This window comes from Mirounga angustirostris, unplaced genomic scaffold, assembly GCF_029215605.1.
Source record: "Mirounga angustirostris isolate CCGP_5_RB_7025 unplaced genomic scaffold, mMirAng1.0.hap1 SCAF_4, whole genome shotgun sequence".
NCBI lineage: Eukaryota > Metazoa > Chordata > Mammalia > Carnivora > Phocidae > Mirounga > Mirounga angustirostris.
In genome coordinates this window covers 109,425,518-109,449,476 of record NW_026991712.1, presented here as the reverse complement: position 1 = coordinate 109,449,476, position 23,959 = coordinate 109,425,518, and the positions used below count along the sequence as shown (strand labels likewise).

The following is a 23,959-nucleotide window of genomic DNA, read 5'->3' as shown; positions in this document are numbered from 1 at the left end:
CAGCAGAGTGATATGAATGATTACCAAATACTTGAGTATCTAGCCCCCCACAAAGAAGCTATTTTAACAAAGAGGGCTTAAAAAAGTTTTGCGAACCCTCTTTGGCTTTCTTTTCCTGCCACAGTAAATAATTATTTGATTTTCTTCATTTATGCTTTATGGAGCTAATTACATTTGCTTAGAAACAGTGTTAAAATTAAATGTAATTTTTAATTATAAAATGTTTCCTTGGAAGTTATGTTTTCTTGTAAGTTAAATGGTACTTTGTTCTAAAATACTTAATTTCACTTACAGTTAGAAATCAAAGAGAGAGCACAGCACAGGGCAATTTAGAAACTACTGCATTAATTGCCACAAAAAAGTTAATATTTTTCAGAATGGACAACTAATGGTGAATATCCAATTAACGGCTACACAGTTATTTAACAACTATCCTCACAAAATAGTCATTCCATTTTATGACCATTAATTGAATGGTCCCTGGCAGTAGACATTTTTTAAAAATTCGGACATTTATTTAGAGATCTACAGTTTTCATTTAGAAATGTGTTCAGAAATTATCTATTTGTTTCCATTTAGCAAGAGCCGAACACAATGATCACAATTAAAAAGATCGGCACAGGTAGGTGGCCTCCAAGTTCGCAGCAACAGTTTCACAAATCACCTTAACACACCAGATTATTCACAGCTAAGGGCAAGCCTCTCTTTGGTTCGTAAGGTGTTGTCCTGGAAACCATTTTGATGCAGTCGATAATAGGGCAGACGCTGAGACACAGGGTACAGCCAGTGCAGGAGTCGGTAACGGTGGGCAGGTGGGTGTCGGGATCAAACCGTATCGCCTGCAAACAGAAGTAGAGTATTGCTGTCACTGACCAAAAAGGTCAAGAACGCCCCCATTTTAGGAGGAACGTTTTCCTCCGCTGCAGTAGGGCTGCTCTGGGAGAGCCCTCCTCCAGAGCAGCTATAGCAACAGTTGAGAGGCCAGAGGGGAGGGGGGAAAAAAGAAAAAGAAAACAAACCAGAGAAGAAATCCTCTTAAATTAGAAATACATGGTTTAAAATTCCTCAGAGGTATTTCTCTTGTGTCGTGCGAGGAAAAGCTTTCAGAACTCTCCGAAACGAGCTCTCTCGTTTCCTTTGTTCTGAGCAGAGCGCAGGTCCTTCTGGTCCTGCCGGGATGGGGTGTCTGCTCCCCGAGGATGGTGGGGTGCTTTCTCTCCTCACATCCCTCGTTCTCCACAGTGAAAAAGTGTCACGGTCAGCTGGGGCAGTGAATGTATTTGCTTGGATTTCACATTATGCATGTAGTTTTTAGAAGAAAACAGGAGTAAAAAAAAGTTGGCTTTAGTGTCGGTTTGAGGTTTGAGGATTGTCAGTGAAATAATTCCTCCATTCTGACTTTTATCCTCTGTCATGTAAAATGGGTTATGATCCAATTCCAAATAATTTTTTGTTGTTGTTAAAAAAGTTTCCCTCTCCCAACTGAAGCTACTTGCAACTATAATTCTTCCCTCTTTTATGCACATAAAAACGAAAATGGTTTTATTAGAGTAAATTATGTCAGAATGCTTAATATTAAAAAAATGAGTCTGACCTTCAAGGAAACAACCATATTCTATCTGAACAAGAACTGTAGATACGACAAACCATAAGAAACTTTGTCCACATAAATTGCCGTTTTTTAAAATAAAACAACACCTTGGATGGCTGTTTGAATGAGTAAAAACTATTTCTCTTCCTTATGTACCCTTTTATAAATAGAAACCCAAGAAGCAATTGAAAATAAAATAATGCCTATATCTTAAAATTTTTATACTTTAAAAATTTGCAGGCATATAAAATTTTATATTCAGTTGAAGATTTTGATTTTCTATTTTTTATCTTTTTGAGACAGAAGAGTCAAAGGAGGACTTTTTAAACCTTTTTAAATGCATAATTGTGATTTTTTCTCCGCATTAATATGGGTGTTTTGGCTTGTTTTGTTTTTTACTGATGTTGTACCAAGGTTAGAATTCTAAGGTAGGAGTCATAACTTTTACGATTTGAGATATTAGAGCCCTGCTGCTATGATTTTAGTGACAGAACTTCTTGACTCATCTCTAATTGGTTAATTAGAGGAAAGACGAAAGTGAGTGTGATAGGATTAGCATTTCCAAAATAACTGTTAGAGACACATTTCAGCTACAAAAAAAAGTGACACATATAAAAATTTGGTATAGAACGAACATCAAATTAAAGAGGAAGAGATTTTTTAAAAATTAAAATATGTGTGTTATATCTGTTAGGTGGTCAGAGGAATATGCAAAATCCCACCATGAGCAACATGGGACCTTCCTCCAGGCTGAATAAGCTAAATGAACTTCAATTTTTAAAAAGAGGCCATTTTATCGACCTTGAAAATTCCATTAATCATCTCAAAAGGTGTTATTTTACTCTACTTCTTCATAGCTTGGAAAGTTTAATGAGAATAATATGATTCTGTAGTTTTGAGACTGAAGACAGCTGAATCCCTGCTTCTTCTGTGTTGTCCCCTGGCAGCCTCTCGGCTGAAGGGTGAGGCCCTGGGAAGAATCCACAGCTCACTTTGTGTGGTGTGTGGTAAGAATACAACCTGCTGGCTTCTCCAGTCACAAAGGAATTCCGGGTCCCAACACTTTCCCCAGTAGGAAGGTGCTTTTTCTTTCTTACTGTAGTCGAAGCCCAGTCAATATTGAATGGAAGAGAATTTTCTTCCAGTAGAAAGAATTGAGTCCTTTCAGGGTAATGGCAATACACGGTAGTTCTCTTCCCTCCCTTCTGTATTAAAGCCTAATGCTTCCTAATGTCCATCACCGGGTGGATTTCTCCTTCTGGTTGCATTTTTCCATCCAGTGTTATGGGTGATAAAACGATATTAAAATAACACTGTTAACTGGATAGTGGCACAGTTAGTACAAATTATGGCTTTCCTTTGAAAAAATTCCCATGCTCAGAGAGCAAGAGGACAGACATGCCCCTGCTGAGAGGCAGTACTGGGCACGTCTGGTCGGCATCGCACACTCAGCAACACAAGATGCTTTCTGCTACAAAAGCCAGAAGAAACATGCCTCACAGCATCCCAATTACAGCAGAATCCTTACCTGGTAGCCAGAGTCATTACAGGTCATGTAGCATTTGCCGCAGTTGATACACATTTCTTCATCGATCATGGCCACGACTTGCTCTAGGTTGCTCAGTTCACCAAACGCTCCAAGGTACTGCAGCGCTTTTCCAATGACATCCTACAAGGTAGGCACCGAAAGACTGACAGTGTTCATTGTAAAACATTACCATGCAATAATTAGGATCAGTCCAGATTTCTCTGTTTTTTTATCTGATGTTGTATTATGTAACTTAGGAGGCTTCCAGGGATGTACTTCTCATAGATCTACGTTTCATAATTGTAGCTTAAATTTTTTTGTCTTCTGAAAGATGGGCAAAATATGTGTATGTACGTGTATAAATATATATATATAGAGAGAGAGAGAGAGAGAGAGAGAGAGATCTCCAGCTTAGAAACACAAGACCTAATCGACCGCATTCCATAGGTTTTCTGCTAGATGATCTAAAACTGTTTCTGTGGACAGAAGAAATGAACCTTGAATTTTCAGTGGTCGTGTCTTCCATTTTTTCCAGTTTTGAACTTTGAAGGACCCACAAGTAATAAAAAGCGACAAAGGGTGATGCACTTAAACTAGAAAACTTTAGATTGCCAGGAATGAGGGGAATAAAAATGTGAATGTTATGCATTTATATCACTGCATTTGGATTCTAGATTTTCATTTCAAAAAGTGCTTTGATAGCATACCCACCTGTCATGTGTTGAGGAGTATATTTCATTATTTAAAAATTCTAATTTATGTTAATTAATCAGGTTCATCTAATAGCTAAAGAAGATGCTCTTTTACTTTTAAAGAACTAGGGTTTTCTTCATTCACTGCTGAAGAGTTTTCATGTGGTTGGTTACACATTGCTTTGTTCTTCATATTAATTGGAAGTGTGCTTAATATGTGAAGCAGAGAAGATGTTTCATCAACAATAAGAAATACTTTGTTGCATAAAACAAAAACAGAAGGATGTAACAATGTTTGTCAAATTAGTATGCTGTTAAGATTTTCTGCTTTTGTTTTTAACTTTTAACAAGATAATTTTTTTGTTTGAATTCAAGGTCTGCATTCAAGGAGGTTTGACTCTTACTTAGAGCTATCTTCCTGTATTCTCTTTGGCATTTTATTTTCTGCTCTTCTTTTTATGACCTCGGTTACCCTTTTTTACTTTTGTTCTCTATTTCAGCTCTAAATGACAATATGCTCATGACTGGGAGCTTTCAGACTGAAACAAAGTTTACATTATTATATACAGTTTATTTGTGCATCTCTCAAGGAGTAAGATGATAGAAACTTTACAAGACCGTCTTCACTATTTTCAGTGTGTTGGAGATAGAACTTCAACTATACTGTAGTCTTGTTTGTAGGTGGGCACTTGATGTCCAAATCAGTATCTCTATTTGGAGTTGCTCTCACAATCTCAAGATCTACATTTGTCAGCTGCATGATGAGCACTGTCACTAGAAATCAGTACCTCAGATTCTCCACTCACTAAACTTATCATCAACACCACGAAACTGAGTCTTCCTTCTGATTTCCTTCGTCCTGTGAACAGCAGTAGGATTTTTCCAATCTGAAGCTTAAAATTTCTGCATTCCATTCTACTCCAACTTCTCCATACTCCAGCATCTTGTCTGTCTGTGGTCAAGTCTTATGAGTTCTGGATCTGCAATATCTTTTGAATCCTCTTTCCATGTCTACTACAATCTGTAACCATGACTAATTAGCTTCCCATTACTTCTAATGAAGTTAAGAGCCCACCTGATGAGTCCTTCTCATATTCTTTCTTTCCCCACTCCACCCTATGTAATGTTGTCATCTTAATCTAGGCTGTACAGCACAGACTAAATTTCTCGCTACCTTACTAAAAAATCTGTTAAATTAAATATTGTCTCACATTTAAGGCTTTCTAACAACATCTTTTTTGGTCTTATTTCTCACTTCCAAACAGCATGTGCTTCAGCTACACTGAACACATGCTTCACACTGAACCACACCTGTCAATTGACTCCTCTGGTGCCTAATTTTATGTTGAGTGCTCTGTCCAGAATACCCGTCCTTCTCATCTCCACTTTGAAAAATCTTTCCCATCCTTCAAAGACATCTCACGTGTCACTGCTTCATGAAGATTTCCTCAATTCTTCTTCCACCTTTCCTAACCAAATTGATGATCTCTTTGTCTCTTTCCCTTCTTCGTCTCCACCATTTTCTCCCACCTCTCCTTCTCCCCTCCCCATCTTCTCTTCTATTCCCCCAATGACCTATAGTATTTTATCTATCATGTGGAGGCAATGATAACAGACAACTTTTGAGTTCTTACTTTGTATTAGACCAATGCCATGATTTTAAAGCACTGCCTCATTTAAACCTCAACACATGATGATGTGAATGAGTTTAAGGTACAAAATTAAGTAAATGATGAAGCAGGGATTCAGTCAGTGCTGCCTGACTTCAGATTCTGTGGTCATAAGCACTTCTATGCTGACTCATCTGTTATTTCTCTATTTAGCAAATTCTACTTCATGATGTAGATATTTTCTATATTTAGCTTCCTATATGCAGTCTCCTAGCAGGCTTTATTCATCTTTGTGTCTCCTCTGGAATATCTTGCTCCTGCAGATCACTGAAACATAATGGGTGCTCAAATATTATTAAAATAAATATAGCATTCATTTATTCATGTACTAGACAGTGTAATATTAGGCACATAGTTGTATGGGCTAATAGCTACTTGTTGATTTACTAAACAGTTTTATTAATATGAGAATCATAAAAAGATTTGAGCTTTTCTTTAAATACAAAATAATCATAGTCAAAGTATCTGGACATGCTTAATATTTCTAATAATATTTTAAGGCAGTAAGTCCATGAGGTCACTTGCTAGCTATAAAACTATTTATATGTGATAAAAAATATAATTTTTTTCAATCTAGGAAATAAATCAGTCAAAGCAGTTGTTTTATTGAATCAGATCATTGCTTGACTGAAATCACCAGAAAATATTCAAATGATAATTAAACAGGAAACTCCCTAGACAGTCATCAAACCTCCAAGGCTTATTCAAAAGACACAATGTATATTTCAAGAGATTTTATTGTAAGAGGCAAGTTCACATTCTGTGTATATTAAATATACCTTCTGCTCTGTATTGGAGATTTGTGGTTGTTATTTATTAAAATATTATTTAATGTGAAACTAAATAAAACAAGGTCTTTGGAAGCTCTAAACTTTATTAGCACATGGTGTTAAAAAGTCATCATAGTTCTTAAGCTACTATAGTTTTTTAATCTGGAAGAGGTTAAAAGATTGATAACCATTTTAAATTATTTTGGGAAAGAGATTCAGAGAAAATGAATTACCATTCTCTGTGCCTGAAAATGTGGACATTTGTTTAAAACCCAAAGCTTCCACTTAGTACTGTCAGCTTATAAATACCATTGAGAACACGTATGGAATTTGGAGTTCACTGAAAGGCACATATAATCAGTAAAGGACATATGGCTAGTCTAGTCCTTCTGGGACACACATCTGTGGAGATTAAGGAACCTACATTTCTTCCAAACAGGGTGTGGATATACACCTGATTAGAGCCATCCCTGATTCGTGGAAATGTTTATGTGTGAATGTGTGTGGAGAAAGTGATGCTAAATTCCTTAAAGTATAGATGATACATTTGATTTAAATATAAACGTTCCCCAAAATTATCATTGGGAAGGACTACAGAATTTGAGAATCACATCTTTGTCAGTTAATTATTTCTTTGGGATAATCAAAATATTTTTTAAAAACTGGATCAGTCAATATTTCTGTTTGATATGAAGTTTAGGACCAAAGAGAGAGGAACTAGAGGGCCCCCAACCCCATCCCTGCTGTATCATAATTTATTATGCTTAGTATGAATTTATTAGTTTTGGCCTATTTTTTATTGGTGAAGTATTTTCAAGTTGTGACTGTTGTCTGGCACATTAACTGTTCTTCCTAGCTTTGAGTCTTCTACACATCTGAGCAACGTACTTTCTCCAAACCTGTCAATAAAAGTGCCATTCAAAGGCCAGGACCAAGGACAGTGTGCTGTAGGCAATCTCTGTGACTTCTGTGGGAAAGGAATCCACTACTTAAATTATTTGGGCATAGCTATTTAATCACTTTATCCTCATCTGTACCACTACCAATGTCACACATCTTATCTTTTACTCCAAGTTCACTACTTACCTAATAAACCTATCAAAATAGGAAATGAGATCATTTGGTTGGTTCTCACTGAATTTATGCTGTTTCTTAATAACATCTTTATTAACACTCTCAAGTCAAAAGTTTCATTATCTTTGGAGAATTTCACTGGGGTCAGACCTCAAGCTTTCTGGTCTACTTCTACCTTTTCCCTACCACACCCACCTTTTCCTTTTCTAAAGAACCTGAGGCAACATTTATTTTTCAGCAGTGTGATACAGCAATATCATACAAAGATGCTTTCAAAAATACAGCATGCAATTTATTTTTGATATCCTCTGAGTTAGGAGGCAGGGAGGGGGTCTGCACAGTGAGAAAAGGAAATCTTGAGTTTACATTCAGTAGAACTCTGATAACTGAGGTCTCAGCATAAATATGCTGAGATAGGAGGGCAGAGACAAAGCATCAGCCTGGAAATAAAGTAGTAGATTGGCGGGGAAGGTGGGAGAAACAAGTAAACCAAAAGATGGGATGGAAGCAAGTGAGAATCTGGGAATTAAGTGGGAGGAGAGAAGGAGTGGGAGGGGCTCATGAGTGGGAGAGAGAGATGAGTGAGGTTTGGGTATGACCATGATTGGCTTTAGTACAGGTTGGTGCTCTGATCATTGTATTCTTTTTAAGTAGGTAGTTCAGGCTTTAAAGGAGCAAGTTCTGGCCAGGCACTTTGGATTTAATTCAATGCAGCTGATGTGATGTGTTTTTACTATATCCTTACCTATCTTGGGCTTCAACTCTCAAATATGTTTTCCCTAGTCTTTTCAGTTATAAGAGCATTCTCTATGGGGATGCTAGAAAGATAATAGGAATTGAACAGTTCTCACTAATGTAAGTTAACAGTATACCATCTGCTCTAAGTAGTGGGTGTATTTTCTTTTCCTTTTTTTTTAACTTTTAATAGACAAAATACATTTTTATTTTTCCTAATATTTTTTCCAAATTTGGATAATTTGAGGTTTTGGTAATTCTGTAACATCCTTAATCTTTGATGCCACTCTTTTCTGATCATCATTGGTAATGTGATCTTTATTTTCTCATATGACCATTGACTACTGAGTCATCTAAAATGCTTGACCCTTTTCTTACGCCTTGGGAAACTGAGTGATTAGGTCATCAAATTTTTATTTGATAGCTTCTCATTCTTCTTTTTAAAAGATTTTATTTGTGTGTGTGAGAGAGAGAGAGAGGGAGAGAGAAAGTGATTGAGAGAGTGCAGAGAGGGAGAGGGAGAGGGAGAGGCAAACTCCCCACTGAGCAGGGAGCCCGATGCGGGGCTTGATCCCAGGTCCCTGAGATCATGACCTGAGCCAAAAGCAGATGCTCAACCAACTGACCCACCCAGGTGCCCCACTTCTCATTCTTCTTGATCCATCTTCAGGTTAGAGTCACCGACTATGGGATTGTTTTCTATAGTTTTGTCTGAACTTCCTGAAATGAGAACTACTAAAGGTTGAGGATACTTGTACATCGAAGCTCAGAGTTCCTTTTTTTGTGGCCTACTGAACTCTAAGATGATATGGGATGGTTACTTTCCTTCAAGATGCTTTTAGCTTCCACTTCCCTCAAATGGATTTTTATAAGGAGCCAGAAATAAGCAAATGCAGCTAGACCCCTCATTGCTTCTCTCTCTTCTGTGAGATTGTTTCCAACAAGGCAATTCAATAATTTTTCAGATGTTTTTCCTTTAGTGGAGTGGGATTTTCATCTGAAGTCTGAAAGGCTTACATTGCTCCTCTATCTTGACGGTCCATATTAACCATCTGGTTCTGAGGTCTGTGACATAGTCCCAGGATAACATTTCTGTATTTCATTCATTTCACTCTCCTGCAGCTGCTTCCTCCATGCTTCACCTTCAGGTTTGTGATTTCCGTGCACGTGTACATCTTTTTGACATATACTGTTCCTCCCCCAGCTCTTCAATTAGACCTATTTATCTAAACAAGATATACTTTTCCATTGTTATGTTCCAGGCAGGGATCACATCACAAAACATCCCCATAAGATGTAAGAGATGATATTTACCAAATTCTGTTTATTTCTTTTAAAGCTCAGTTTAATACTTTTTCATCTGCTATTTGTTGGTATAGAAGACAACTGAGAATGTTAATGTGGCCCCGGCCTATTTCTCTGGTATCTTCTGAAAATTGCTGGGATAGTCCTCCACTATTTTTCTTTCTGTGCCATCTCTTTTATGCTCTGTAGTATCTAATACGGTCTTACAGTTTTATCTGAGTACTTTTCTCCTTTCTCTCACAATTCAATTGAAATAAACCACTCGATCAGGCTGACTGGTCTCCTGCCAACACTGTCTTGCCAGTCTTATGAGATGCAGTCCATCTCTTACTCGAAGCAGCAGGAAGAAGAGATGAAAACATCACTAGTGCCCCTAAACCATTCATTTTCCTACCCAGAAATTCAAAGATGTTAGAGATACATTCCTGGCTTCGTAAAGAGAATGAGAATTCATTCTCATATATATCAACAGAAGTGGGAAGCATTCGGGGGACTTTATAAGTCTTGGCAGACTCTCAAATCTCTGTTATATGCTGCCTGGGAATAAAGCACGTTTCTCATTTAGCCGGGCCAAATGTGCACACTGTCACTTCAGTTCTCAGCGAGGAGACAAAACTGTCTTCGGTTTCTTTTCTCTAGCACAAGTGAACCTATGGAATGTCAGGAGCATCTTCAGAAAGTCCTGCTTCACCTTTCAGAAGAAGACCTTTACACCTAGGAGGACAGCCTTCTTTTTCTTACTTTATCTCAGTCTTCCAGCACTGTTCTGATTACCGTCTTCTTCCTCAGAATCCTTCATTTCTGTTTCTGTTTCTTTCATAAAATTGGCAGCTCCATAATAGGGTATATCTATATCTATCTATATCTATCTATATAATAAATGCTGTTTCATTATGAAATGGAAGTCAAGATGTAAGCTTGCTAAAAAGGGAGTCAGCTGGATGCCAGGTTGACCTTAGGGCCTCAGACCATTCTGGTATAGGATCGAGGGCCTTTGAGGCTATTTTTAGCTCCCGAGGGGGCAGGGAGAAGCTGGATAGCATGTGACTAGCAAACACTTGGTTCTTGAGGACCCTGTAGTCGCAGTTAAACACTGGGAATAACTACTCAATGCTCTAGCTGACATGGCTAGCAGCTTAATTAGTACATCCCTTTGCCCTTTTACATTGTTAAGACTGATCAAGAAAACTGGATTATTTTCCTCATTATTGCCTCTCAGTTTGGTCCTTTCTATGAATTCCTACTGAAAAAAGAATGGGTTTACCAGTCAGACCCTACTACCTGGTTGATATCCAGGGACTGTATATTGGATTTAAGGTCCTATGGCTGCATTTTCTTCAAACATACAGATTTGCTTGAAATACTGCCTTCCTTCTCTTTCTTTTTCTTTTGTGAGAGACACAGAAGATAGTGCTGAAGGGCCCAGGTTCTAGAGCCAGACTTTGGAATCAAATCTTGGTTTTGATGTCTTCCTAGCTGTGTGATCTTGGGCAAGTTATTTAACCTGGTTATCAATCATTTAATCAGTAAAATAGGAAAAATAAGGTCCCTGATAGGGTTACTGTGAGAATTAAATGAGTCAATTCACAAGCATGTAGAACTGAGCCTGAAACCTCCTAAGTACTCAATAAATATTAGCTTTTATTATTAATTCTCTGCTTAATTAACACTAATTTATTAAACTCCATGTTAAATATCACCATCTCTGTGAAGCTTTCCACAATTACCCGAGGCAGAACTAATCCCTCTCACTCCTCTGTGTTCTCAGAGCATTTTGTACATATTTGATTGAACTGTAAATAATTTTTAACATGTGTCTTTCTCCCTTGCTAGACTATGAGCTCCATAAGGATAGATGTCTTTCTTTTTTAAATTCATTTTGTATTCCTCGTTTCTAGCACAATTCCTGGATTGCAGTGAGTGCATAGTAAATACATGTCAGTGCTACATTTCCACCGAGGTCGGGAAAATTCCTGTGCCTTGGACCGTGTGTTTTACATCTTTGGATGTAAACCCGGTCCTTAGCACACTGCTGGTCACATAGCAAATAATAAATACTTACTGATGGGCTGATATTGAAACCGCCTACCTCCGAGGCAAGAGACCATTAAATCTTATCTGAGGCATTTGAAGGAAAAAAGAACAAAAGATGAGATCTATTGAGCATGGCTTGCTTAGCAATAATATTGTCACACTCCTAACCAGGGAAGATGGGGTGGATTAGAAACTTGAATGCATGACTGAAAAACTTGTTCAGACAAGAGGGGCTTAGTTAACTTTGTGGGGCACTGGGGCTCTTTCTGTAGCAGATGGGGAATCATATACTGTGCTAGCTGAGAGGATAAACAAAGCAGTGTCATGGAGTTTAAACTATTGAACAGAGGAATCTATAAAGAGGCCAGCAGAGAGGAAGGAAGGAACAGGCTAAAATATACAGATGGGTGGACAGAGAAAATATTAAGCATGAAAACAGACAATCCAGGCCCTCCAGGAGAAAGGGAAGAAGGAAAAATGGTATGTCAAGAAAAGAAGAAACACCATAGGGGAAACATAAAAGCAATGAGAGCAACAGAGGGAAGTACACCGTGTACCTGGGTATGTGTGGTGGGAGAAACAATAAAAGCATGAGAAGCGAGGTCTGATTCACACTCACAGAGACGGCCCTTAAAGGGCATGTGGCTGTTCGTTTCAATGAGGCCTGAACAACCACACAGCCACACCATCCAGATGGGGTCTGAAATAATGGGCCGATGGATGTGGGACATGTATGAGAATAACAATAACCACGGCCTCTTACATTGGAACAGAACGATGCTGTGTACAATACTTCCACACACATCATTTCATTTGAAACAATGGCGTCGAGGCCTTCTGACATTATCTAGGATTTATTCTCCCTCCTGCCAATCTCTCGCCTGGGTTGTTACAACAGCCTTCTAACCAGTCTCTCTGCTTCTGCCCTTGCCCATCTAGGATCTTGTATCAATGTCACAGCCAGTAGGATCCTTTGAAAAATTAAGTCATATCGTGTCTTTCTTCCTTTGAAAAAGCCTCAATGGTTTCCTGCCAAAGACTCTCCTATTTCAGGGTCTTTGCCCTTTCTGTTCCTTCTGAATGGGATGTACTCCCCAAAGGTATCTATCCACATCATTCATTCTCCATTCTTTCCAGTGTTTACTCAAATGCCATTTAATCAGGCAGGCCTCTCCTGACCAACCTCCCTAGCAATTCTTATTCTCCTAATCCTGCTATATTTTCTTCTAGCACTGTGACCATCTGACATAGTACGCATTCACTTGTTTACTTGTTTGTCTGTTTCTCCTTACTAAAATGTAGGAGCCACAAGGGCTGGGCTTTCGTTTTGTTCACTACTGAATTTCTAGTGACTACGTCAGTGTTGGAACACGGTGGGTGTACACTAATAATTGCTGGATGAATGACAAAGTGAGTGTATGGGTGAATATGACAATGTTTGCCAACGAGAGGTTGGAATCTCAGTGCTTATGTGTGAAAGATAAAAGGAAACAATACAAGGTGTTGTTGCCAAGATGAGCAGCTTTCAGACCTGTGGACACTTCTATGTTCTTAAGACTTCCTTCTTTTTTGGTTCCCTCCCCCCGCACACACATCATCATTTCCTTCTGGTTATTCTTTTTTTTTCTTTTTTTTTTTTTCACTCAGTTCTTCTCATTGGCTTCCCCAGAACTTCCTTCTCCCGTGTAGGGTATTAGGTTAAGTAATAATTATGAAAATAGACGTGAAGCTTCTATCTTGTGTCTAGCACACAGTAGGTAGTCAAAATGTCAACTCTTTTTCCTTGATATCCTCCAGGATAGGTCCCTGATTTGCTTGAGTGCATTAATTTCAACATGCTCAAATCTAAATTTTCATCCTATGTCAAAAAAGCCCATTAAATCTAAAACCATGAAGAACAAAACCCTGACTCATTATCTTTACTTTATCTCAGTTAGTGGGACCATAAAGAACCTAATTGTCTTGGTCTCCTTATTCTTAACTCCTTACTGGCCTGTGTCCCTCAACATCTAATGAGAATCACTAAGTTTTAGAAGGAGAATTAACATGACTTCATCAAGTTCATCCCTTCCTCTGTCTCTACAGCCATGGCCACCCACCAAATCCAGGACCACATTATGGATCTCCTGAAACATTCCAGCTCTTAGGGCTCCTTAAATGACAGTTCCTCAGAGAGGCCTTCCTCTGCTCTTTTGGTCTAAACAAGGTCTTCCTATGAAAGAGACTCCATACCTCCTTTATTTTTTCTATATAGTTTGTATCACAAATATGATTTTATATTATTAGTGTGATTCTTTGCTTAATATCTATTTCTGTCTCAAGTCTGTATGCTTCATGAAGACAGAGGCTGTGTCTCCTTTATTTATTATACTACAGATGCCCATTTCTTAGCACATTGCTTGTCTCATGGTAGGTATGCAATAAAGATTTCCTGGAAAATATTTGAGCTTCTTCAAAACTTCCAACTTGATTGGCCTCCAGAGCTTTATGTATTCTTACTTTCATTCCTGAGTTAATTTCATTGAAGAAAATGGGAATGGGGAGTCACCCCAACCTACTCTCTCCTTCAACCTGTCCATTCCTGACATAATAACTAATAGTAGGTAATATTTATTTAGGGTATATTTGATGCAGGCTAAAAGCACCTCACATAATTCTCATTTACAACCCCATGAGGCATAAATGTAATCTGTTAAAATATTATGAACTTTGCTATGTATTTCAATGAAAGAAAATAAGACTTTTTATGGTCACTTTCTTTAAACATGGCTACATACTAAAATGATACTGGTTAAGTCCAAATTCAGTTTCATTAAATGCATATGGCATGCAGTAGGTAGAAAATCATAAGAGATGTCCTTTCTCTAACACAAGACGACTTAATGTATTGCCTGAACTCCGTCCCCAACCTACTTGCCAAAGATATAGCTTCCATAATCACACCCTTTCTGGTAGCTTTAGCTGTTCTCTCAGAGCACATAAAGTCATGCAAACCTCGATTATTCTAACATAGAAACAAACCAATCTTTCCCCTCTACCCTATTTTCTCTTCCTGTCACTTTCCTTCTGATCAAGTTTAAGTTTAGAAAAGAGTATTCCAGGCACCTTGTTCAGAAAAGAGTATTCCATATACCTTGTTCTTACTTTCTCAACCTTTGTTAATTCTTCAATTTACCACTTCCTGGGTTCTACTTTTTACCACTCCACTGAAGCTGCTCAGGCCAAGACAAGCTAAAATATGAAGGGTGTGAAGGTTATGCTAAGGAGTTTACCTTAAGATGTGGGAATCTTAAGTAAGTGGTTAAAAAAAATCAGACTTGCGTTTTTAAAAGACTACTCCATGATCGTTGGAGGATGCATTAGGTAAGAATGACAAAAGAAGGTGGGAGTAGTAGAATATTTCAAAATTCTAGGAAAGAATACATAAAGAACTGTATTAAGGTCTCCTTGGAAGGAGAGGACAGAAGAGGAGGGAGACATAAGAGATAAAAATGATAGACATTGGTGAATGTCCTATGATCCCATTCACGAGTGGGATGAACAATAGGCTAGAATCTAGGCTAAATTTCAGGTTTCCGGCTTAGGAAAGAGAATGGTCCTCAATGTTGTTCACTGAGACACAGAACTCAGGATGGAGAGGAGTTTGGATGGAATGATAATCAGTTTAAAGTATGATGGCCCTTGTGCTCCTTGTTTAGACTCTCCAGGTGGAGGTATCCAGAAGATAGTGGGCAGCAAAAGTCTGAAGCATGGAAAAGAGAAAGTGATGGAGAATAGTTGAGTCAACATATAGGAAAAGTCTAGATAAATTGTAAAGGGATATGATATAGAAATCAGGAAACAGAGAGATTAATACAACATCATTATCATTTAGCAAATTTTGAGAGGTTAAAAACTTGAATGTAAAGCAAGTCATGCAATTTATGATACATTTTGTCACTGAGTCATAATTTGAAAGATGGAAGGGGCCACTTTAAAATGCAGACATTGAGATCTTGGGATGACTGTCTATTTGGGGAAAAAAAACCTATAACCGTACTTGATACTTTAAAGCAACAAAAGGTTTAGATTAATTAGTCAAATGTAAATATTAAAATTCTAAAAGAACTAGATGAGGTGAATATTTATGATCTTACAGTAGAAAAAGCTAAACTAAGCAAATAAAGAAAGAGAAATCACAAGATAAGTTTTTGCCTGATGTAACTACATAAAGCTAAAGCTGCTCTACGTATATATAAAAACACTACAATACAAATTATGAGACAAATGGCAGTATATAAAAAGTTTATAAAAAATAAATATTCCAACAGAAAACTGGTCAAAAGAGTGAGTAGTAATTTCACAAAAGAAGAAATGGTCCAAAAATACATAAAAACATGCCAATCTCACTACTATTTAGACATTCAAAATTAAAGAAAAAAATGAAACACTCTGACTATTACATTGGTTAAAATTAAAAATAAATGCATTGCTGATGGGTGTCTAAAAAATGGGCCCTCCTATATTTTTTGGTGCAATGTAAATTTACACTCTTCCTGGAGAGCAACTTGGCAATATGTATTAAAAGCCCTAAAATATATCCTGTGATTTCTCTTGAGAAAACAATAAGACCTCTACACAAAGATTTTTATACAATGATAATTATAATAGTATTATTTGTATAAAATTCTGGAAACAACTGAAGGTTCAGCAATAGGTTACTTGTTTTTTTTTCTCCAAGTTTTTATTTAAATTCCAATTAGTTAACATACAGTATAATATTGGTTTTAGGTGTGGAATGTAGTGATTCAACACTTACACACAACACCTGGTGCTGCTCATCACAAGTGCCCTCCTTAATCCCCATCACCTACTTAACTCATCCCCCTGACCACCTCCCCTCTGATAACCACCACTTTGTTCTCTATAGTTAAGAATCTGTTGCTTGGTTTTCCTCTCTCTCTTTTTCCCTCCCATATTTGTTTGTTTTGTTTCTTAAATTCCACACATGAGTGAAATCATATGGTATTTGTCTTCCTCTGACTGACTTATTTCACTAAGCATAATATTCTCTAGCTCCTTCTACGTCATTGCGAATGGCAAAATTTCATTCTTTTTTGATGGCTGAGTAATATTCCGAAGTGTATATACGCCACCTCTTCTTTATCCATTCATCAGTCAATGGACATTTGGGCTCTTTCCAGAATTTGGCTTTTGTTAATGCTGCTATAAACATCATGGTGCATGTGCCCCTTTGAATCAGTATTTTTGTTTATTTTGCTTTAGGATGAAATGTTCTGAATGTATCTGTTAAGTCTATCTGGTCCAGTGTGTCATTCAAAGCCACTGTTTCCTTGTTGATTTTCTGCTTAGATGACCTGTCAATTGCTATAAGTGGGGCGTTAAAGTCCCCTACTACTATTATTATTATCAATGAGCTTCTTTATGTTTGTAAATAATTGTTTTATATATTTGGGTGCTTCCATGTTGGGGGCATACATATTTATAACTGTTGGATCTTCTTGTTGGATAGACCCTTTTATTATGATATAGTGCCCTTCTTCATCTCTTGTTACAATCTTTGGCTTAAAATCTAGTTTGATGTAAGTATGGCTACTCTTTCTTTTGACATGACATTTACATGATAAATATTTCTCCATCTCCTCACTTTCAGTCTGCAGGTGTCTTTAGGTCTAAAATGAGTCTCTTGTAGGCAGCATTTAGATGGGTCTTGTTTGTTTGTTTTTGATCTGTCCTGACAACCTGTGTCTTTTGATTAGAGTATTTAGTTCATTTACAGTAACTAATGATAGATAAGTATTTAGTGCCATTTTATTACTTGTTTTGTCATTGGTTCTGGAAATTTTGTCTGTTCCTTTCTTGTCTTTGTCACTTTGGTCTCTCCTTTGCACTCCAAGAGTCACCTTTAGTATTTCTCGCAGGGCTGGTTTAGTGGTCATGAACTCCTTTAGTTATTATTTGTCTAGGAAACTTTTTATCTCTCCTTCTATTGTAAATAATAGCCTCACTAGATAGAGTATTCATAGCTGCAGATTTTTCCCATTCAGCACGTTGAATATATCATGGCACTTTCTTCTGGCCTACCAAGTTTCTGTGGAGAGATCTGCTGTTAACTGTGTCTTCCCTTGTAAGTTAGGAACTTCTTCTCTTCTGTCTTCCTTCTTTTAAGATTTTTTTCTTTATTGCTATGTTTTGCAAATTTAATTACAATATGTCTTGGTGTTGGCCTGCTTTTGTAGTTGATGGGAGTTCTCTCTGCCTCCTGGATCTAGATGTCTGTTTCCTCTCCCTGATTAGGGAACTTTTCAGGCATTATTTCCTCAAATAAATTTTCTGCCCCCTTTTATCTCTCTTCTTTTTCTGGGACTTCTATAATACAAATGTTATTACATTTGATGGAGTCACTGAGTTCCCTACATTTATTCTTGTGTTCCACAATTCTTCTTTCTCTCCTCTGTTCAGCTTTATTATTTTATCTTCTATATCACCTATTCATTCCTCTGCTTCTTCCATCTTTGTGTTCATTGCATCCAGTCTGTTCTGAATCTCAGTTACTGCATTTTTCATTTGATTGTTTTTTAACTCTTTTACCTCCACAGTAAGGGAGTCCCTGAAGTCCTTCATTCTTTACTGTTTACTGTTTACACCTGCTGTTTACTGCAGGTGTCCCCAGTGTTTTTCAGATCACTGTTTCCACACTGTCTGCCTCTGCACTGCTTGCCTGCCTTCTCTCCAGGAGCAGCACAGTGGCCTCTGGGCTCTAATAAGTCACTTTTTAAAAAGTTAATAATAAGTTCTTATTATAAAATACTATGAAACCATTATTTCTATGTAAAAGTGATATATAAATTATTGTGAAGTTTTTATGTAGCAAATGTAAGACTATTCTGTGTTTATTTTAATACATTATATTTAGATATAAAAAAGGGCTAGAATTTTATAAATCTGAATTTTCATAGTGGTTACACAAGATTATGTGTAATTTTCATATTAATCTTTGCACTTTTAACATTACAAAAAAAAAAAAAAACAAATGAAACTATAGAATGTTGGAGAGAAGAATTTAACTTTGCCCAGTAGTCTCATTTTACAGTTTCCTTGTTTGATATTTGCTCCAAATCAAGTAATGAGTAGTACAACTGTGACAAAACCCATGTGTTAAAATTCCCTTACTAAATGTTCTCATTATTCCATGTTGATGTCTTCATCTTCCATGGCCTATCTCTAGGTATATTCCATACATTTTCTAGGATGGATCCAAACTTTTGTAGTTCCTATTATGAGTCAGTCTTTTGAATCTCGTAAGCCAGCAATTCTCAATTTCATTCCCATCCCCCATTCTATCACTGATTACTATGTGACTTGACCAAATTGTTTAATTTTCATTGTTCCTCAGTTTTCTCATCTGGAAAATGAATATAAAGATAGTACCTATCCCAGGTACTGTGAAGAGTAGATGAGATATACCATGTATAGCGCTTGGAACAGCAGAGGCACATTAGAGCTGCTGGTTGCCACATATTTCCCTGGGTGCTTCGAGGAGATGAACTTCCTCTCCTACTCTGGGAAATCGTACCAGGATGGGAGTAAATGTGGATTTATTAGAGGAGAACTGGTCTAATTAAAAATACAATCATACATGCACACACACACACAACGTCATGGCTCTAGAAATCAGGAGTCATCTGAAACTGGGGATTTCTCTGGGGACAGGAACAGATCTCTGCATCTTCCTTCTTTCTCTAAAGCACATGCTCCCCTGACTCTATAGAAAGCCCTATAGAAAGCAAGATAAAGTGAGCAGTCATTGTTTTAACAAATGTAATTCCTCATTTTCCAAAGAGATAGTTGCATTTATAACTAAGGAAAATGCTATCCCTAACAAAACAAATAAACAATCAAACAAAAAATTCAACCCACAATTATCAGCTACCATTATGTTTTTTGACAGGGCACACCATCTTCCTAGAAATGACAACAGACAGAATGGGTATGACACCCTGGGGAGAAGCCAAGGGAGTGGAAAATCCACTAGACAATGGGAAAATCTACGATAGCAGTCCTTTAGTACATTAGTACTATTATTGTCTTTAATGCTGGGAAGATGGTATCTACAATGTTTAGGGGCTCATGCAATGTAACACCAGGGATACTTTAATTTGGATAACCTAAAAGAAGAGACTTAGGAGAGGAATGTAAGCCTACAGTATTTTTAAAGAATTTATTTATTTATTTATTTATTTATTTATTTATTTATTTATTTATTTATTTGAGAGAGAGGGAGAAGGACAAGCAGACTCCCTGCTGAACGCAAAGCCTGATGCAGGGCTTGATCCCACAAATATGAGATCATGATCTGAGCCAAAATCAAAAGTTGGATGCTTAACTGACTGAGCCACTTAGGCATCCCTAACTTGCACTATTTTTAATAAGACTTATCCCTCCTTGATACTTCAAAAAATGTTTACTTTCCTGACTTCATATTTCTTAGGTTTATTTAATTCTGCTGAGTTTGATATTTTATTTGAGTTAATGATCGACCAGCTTGAATTCAACTCTAGTAGGTTTTTTCTTTGTTCTGTTTTTGTCTTGCTTCTAGGTTATCAATATATTCCCTGAAGGAACAGAAGACTAAAAAAGGTCAATGCTTTTATAATCACCTTGCACTTCTTTTCTTTCAAATACAAATAATATCTTTCTTTTGATTTTTTTATACATAAGGAAAAGATGAGATCTTACATTTAATTCAAGTTACTTTAGAAGAGACACAGAGTGGGACAATACTCACTTAAATCATATAATAATCATAGGCAAACATGGGGAGGGTGGAGGCTTGTGAAGAGCTGAAGGATCTGGTCTTCTCTTTATCATTAGTGTCCAGTACATTCCTTTAGTAGCCCACAAATAATGTAAAGGAAATAGCTCAAGAGAGTATTTGGGCCTATTATGCTGTTAGAAGTCCCAAGTGTTCACTTTATTTGGAATTATGGCATTGAAGTACTGATAGAATTTGTGTTCAGCCACTTCTCAATTTCCTTTCAGAGCTCTGAATCACTTAAATTTTGGAACAGCCAGTGTAAACCCCACTGTTTTTGACATAGGACACATCTTTTTTTCTCTCATAGGTAGAGGGAATTTTTAAGGTTCTAATTCCCAGTTGACAGCTAAAGATGAATTTCTGGGAAGTTCCCCTGAGAGGTCCTAAGAGCAGGCTTTTCAGCTGATGCTTCAAACAGAAAATGGAAATTCAGGAGTAGATTGTCATTAAATAGGGAAGAATAAGTTCCAGTAACTGAAACCACATTCAGTGATGGTGATTGCAGAGAGAATGGAGTCCTATAACTCCTATAACACCTCCCTTTTCTCTCATTAAGACAATTCCATCTTGGGGAAGGGGGGCAGGAAGGAGGTAGATGCAGTTACAACAGGGCAACCAGAGGGGTCTTTGTAGTGATAGAAGTCTTGGATCTCGACTGTGGTAGTGGAAAGAGGAACCTACATGTGTGGTGGGATTGCACAGAAGTAAACACACATGTATGCACACATATGGACAGTGAAAATCTGAATAATATCACTAGATTGTATCTGTGTCATTATCCTGGTTGTGATATCTGCAACATTTTACATTGGGGAAACTGAGTGAACGGTACACAAGACCTTTCTGTATTATTTCTTACAACTGTATGTGAATCTGCCTCTCTCTCAAAATAAAAAATTCAAGAAAAAAAATCAAGAAATATAACACACCCACCGTTCCATCTTCATGGTAATTCTTGCTATTACCCAGAAAATAGTCTCTTGACTCCCCAATTCATACAGGCTTTCCAGAGACTGAACCAGGCAAAGTTTGTTCAAATTGATACTATGTTGCATATTAATCATTTAGTTGTATTGTATGACTAATATATCTCTTGGATTTAACTGTAGATGAAGATAATTTCAAAATGACTATGAGAAGACAAAGAATTCACCTTAATATTTCCTGGCCCATTTAATACATCAGAAATTTCCATGAAACATATACTTGACAGTATTCTAAAAAGTATAAAATAAATAAAAGAGGCAAATAAAAGAGGCTATCCTATCACTGCAGACAGATTTTTTTAAACTTTCATTGTATTTTTAAACAAAATAAATGATATACTTAAACAGTAAACACATAAGCTATGTTGAGCTATATTGTATATTTACACAGTAAAATAGTATATATACAACTTAATTTTTACCTTGATGGTAGGTATAGGCTTTTTGGGGATAAAATGCTTTCTCTCAAGTGGTGGCAAAACTGAATTTTGTTCTTTCTGTCTAATCTTGTTCTCTGCTATGATTTCCTTGCGCTGCTCAAGATAAGGTCCAAAACTTGGCAGTTTCTAAAAGGAAAATGCACAAATAAGAAAGCGTGTTAGCTCACAGAAGAGAAAAATGTGGGGATATTAATACCTAAGTATTATCAACAAACAAATGTGTGTTTTGAAATTGTTTCTTATATACTGTAACGAGGTCTTTTTCACTTATTTGAGAATCACTTGTCTTCTAGGTATCAGATTCCACCAATTACGAAAAAGAACTCAAGAGTGCAATACCTTTACCAAGTATATATGTATTATATATACAAATGTTAATTAAATACATTTCTAAATGGACTAAAGTTCACAATGGTAAACCAAATCCATTCACTTAAAACAATAGCTATTAGTTAGACCATTTGTTTGGTTCGTATAGACAGAAGGTAAAACCTATTGATGCTTTTTTTCCTCTTCATCAGGTTTTCAGCACAATATAGACACAGCCAAAGTCCTTGACAAATGCTTTTGTCAATAGCAAAGGTACTTTGCCAAAGTTCTAATCTGTATCTCTATTTTATTGTGTTCAAATTCTTACTACATCTCTTTAAAGACTGTAACTAATGTTGATTGCGATTTACTGGAATAGCTGAAAAACAAAATGGTAAAAATATTGATTTCTCCGTACAGAAAATAAATTTTATTTTGCATGAAGGAGGCAAAAATAGAAATGAAAAGCAGAGGAAATAGCACAGTGCTTAAACAAACTCCATCAGTATTCAAAATCACATCATGGAGCTTTAAATCTCAAGGTTATTCAACTGTACTTTACAAAGTTCATTTAGAAAGATACCTGAGTGTCATGGAAAAATGTTAAGTGGTTTCAAGTTAACACGAATATGCCCTCATACTATTCATTATCCCACAATTATTTCCTCTTCACTTTTGTCTTTCCCCTCTTCTAGAACCTTTGATCTTCACTTTTACTGACACATAACGCCGGTGATAGACACCACTGAATTCCAAATGTTCCGTGTCTGCCTATAACCTGGAATTGCTAGGTCTCTTTTCTCAGACTGCAAAAACACCCTTTCTCCTCTCTCTCACTCTCTCTCTCTCCCCCTCTGTCTGTCTCTCTCTCTCTCCTACAAAATAAAGCCCATTTATCTAGCTGATAGAAGCTTGGGAAACCACAGCACTCCAAGGTCATCCTGATCTCTGACCTAGCAAATACTTTGGTGAAAAATCACACTTGTTTCAAAACACTGGCCTCCACCTGCCATGCTGCATAATGCCCCAGGAAAATGAGTTCCCTAGTCCTTTAGAGATATTAGTAGGGTAGATAAACGAAACTTCACCCATGCTCCAAATCAGCCAAACTGGCATTGAAAGTTTATATTAGCAGAACATATTTATGTGGAAATCTAAGATTGTTACTTCCATTCTCAATTTACTATAGTTATGTCCACAAGTCGAGCAAATGGAAGCCAAATTATTTATATATAATTAAACTATAACTATGTACTTCATCTCTATACCTCAATGCTTTCCTAAATTACAATACATAATGATTTCAGTAATATGAAATAATATGATGAAGGGACAGAATATATTGTATCTATTTTACCATAAAATACATGATGCTGTCTTGTTAGAAAGTATCAAATCAATGAGTATAAAACAAATCCTCAACATTTATCAGATAGGTAAGCCCTTTTAATGTAGAAAAGATAATGCTTGTTTGAAATGTCCTCTTATGAAATGACTTTTTCCTGGGGCAGATGAGGTGTTAGGGATTATATGTAATGCCAAGGAAATGCCCCCGGGGTTCTGATAACACCTCATAAGGTGGTAAACTCATGCCCACATGACATAATTCTTGTCAGAGTATCACTTTCTCCACACTTTGCTTCTATATCAAGGGCACGTAAATCCTAATCTTAAATTCTTGAAGATTATCAAAAATGGTTAAATGTTGAAACAAGTGACCTCTGGTTCTAGCAGATCCTTCATGGTGGCAAGCTCAATAAACTCTGAACCATCATCCCAATTCCCTGAATCTTACCTACTCAACACCCTCTAATTCCATCTAAGAGTTCTGTAAATGTTATTCAAAAGAAATCATTCCTGGAACTTTTTGACCTATCTTCCTTTAAACATAAACCAGAGGAGATTTTTTTCCCCATTTAGAATATTCTTTTTTTTTTTTTTTTAAAGATTTTATTTATTTATTTGACACAGCGAGAGAGGGAACACAAGCAAGGGGAGGGGGAGAGG

The 23,959-nt window shown here is 36.8% G+C and overlaps 1 protein-coding gene across 1 annotated transcript in view; it reads right to left on the bottom strand.

Moving 5' to 3' along the window:
- Positions 1-300: 300 nt before the first annotated feature.
- The window catches only part of DPYD (dihydropyrimidine dehydrogenase), an 800,443-nt gene continuing 776,784 nt past the window's right edge, over positions 301-23,959 (bottom strand). The window contains exons 21-23 of the mRNA XM_045897134.3: positions 21,626-21,769; positions 3,120-3,260; positions 301-839 (exon numbers count right to left, since the gene is read on the bottom strand). Coding sequence (XP_045753090.1) covers positions 666-839; positions 3,120-3,260; positions 21,626-21,769 — 459 coding nt within the window. The 3' untranslated portion in view covers positions 301-665. The remainder of the gene's footprint in view (positions 840-3,119; positions 3,261-21,625; positions 21,770-23,959) is intronic.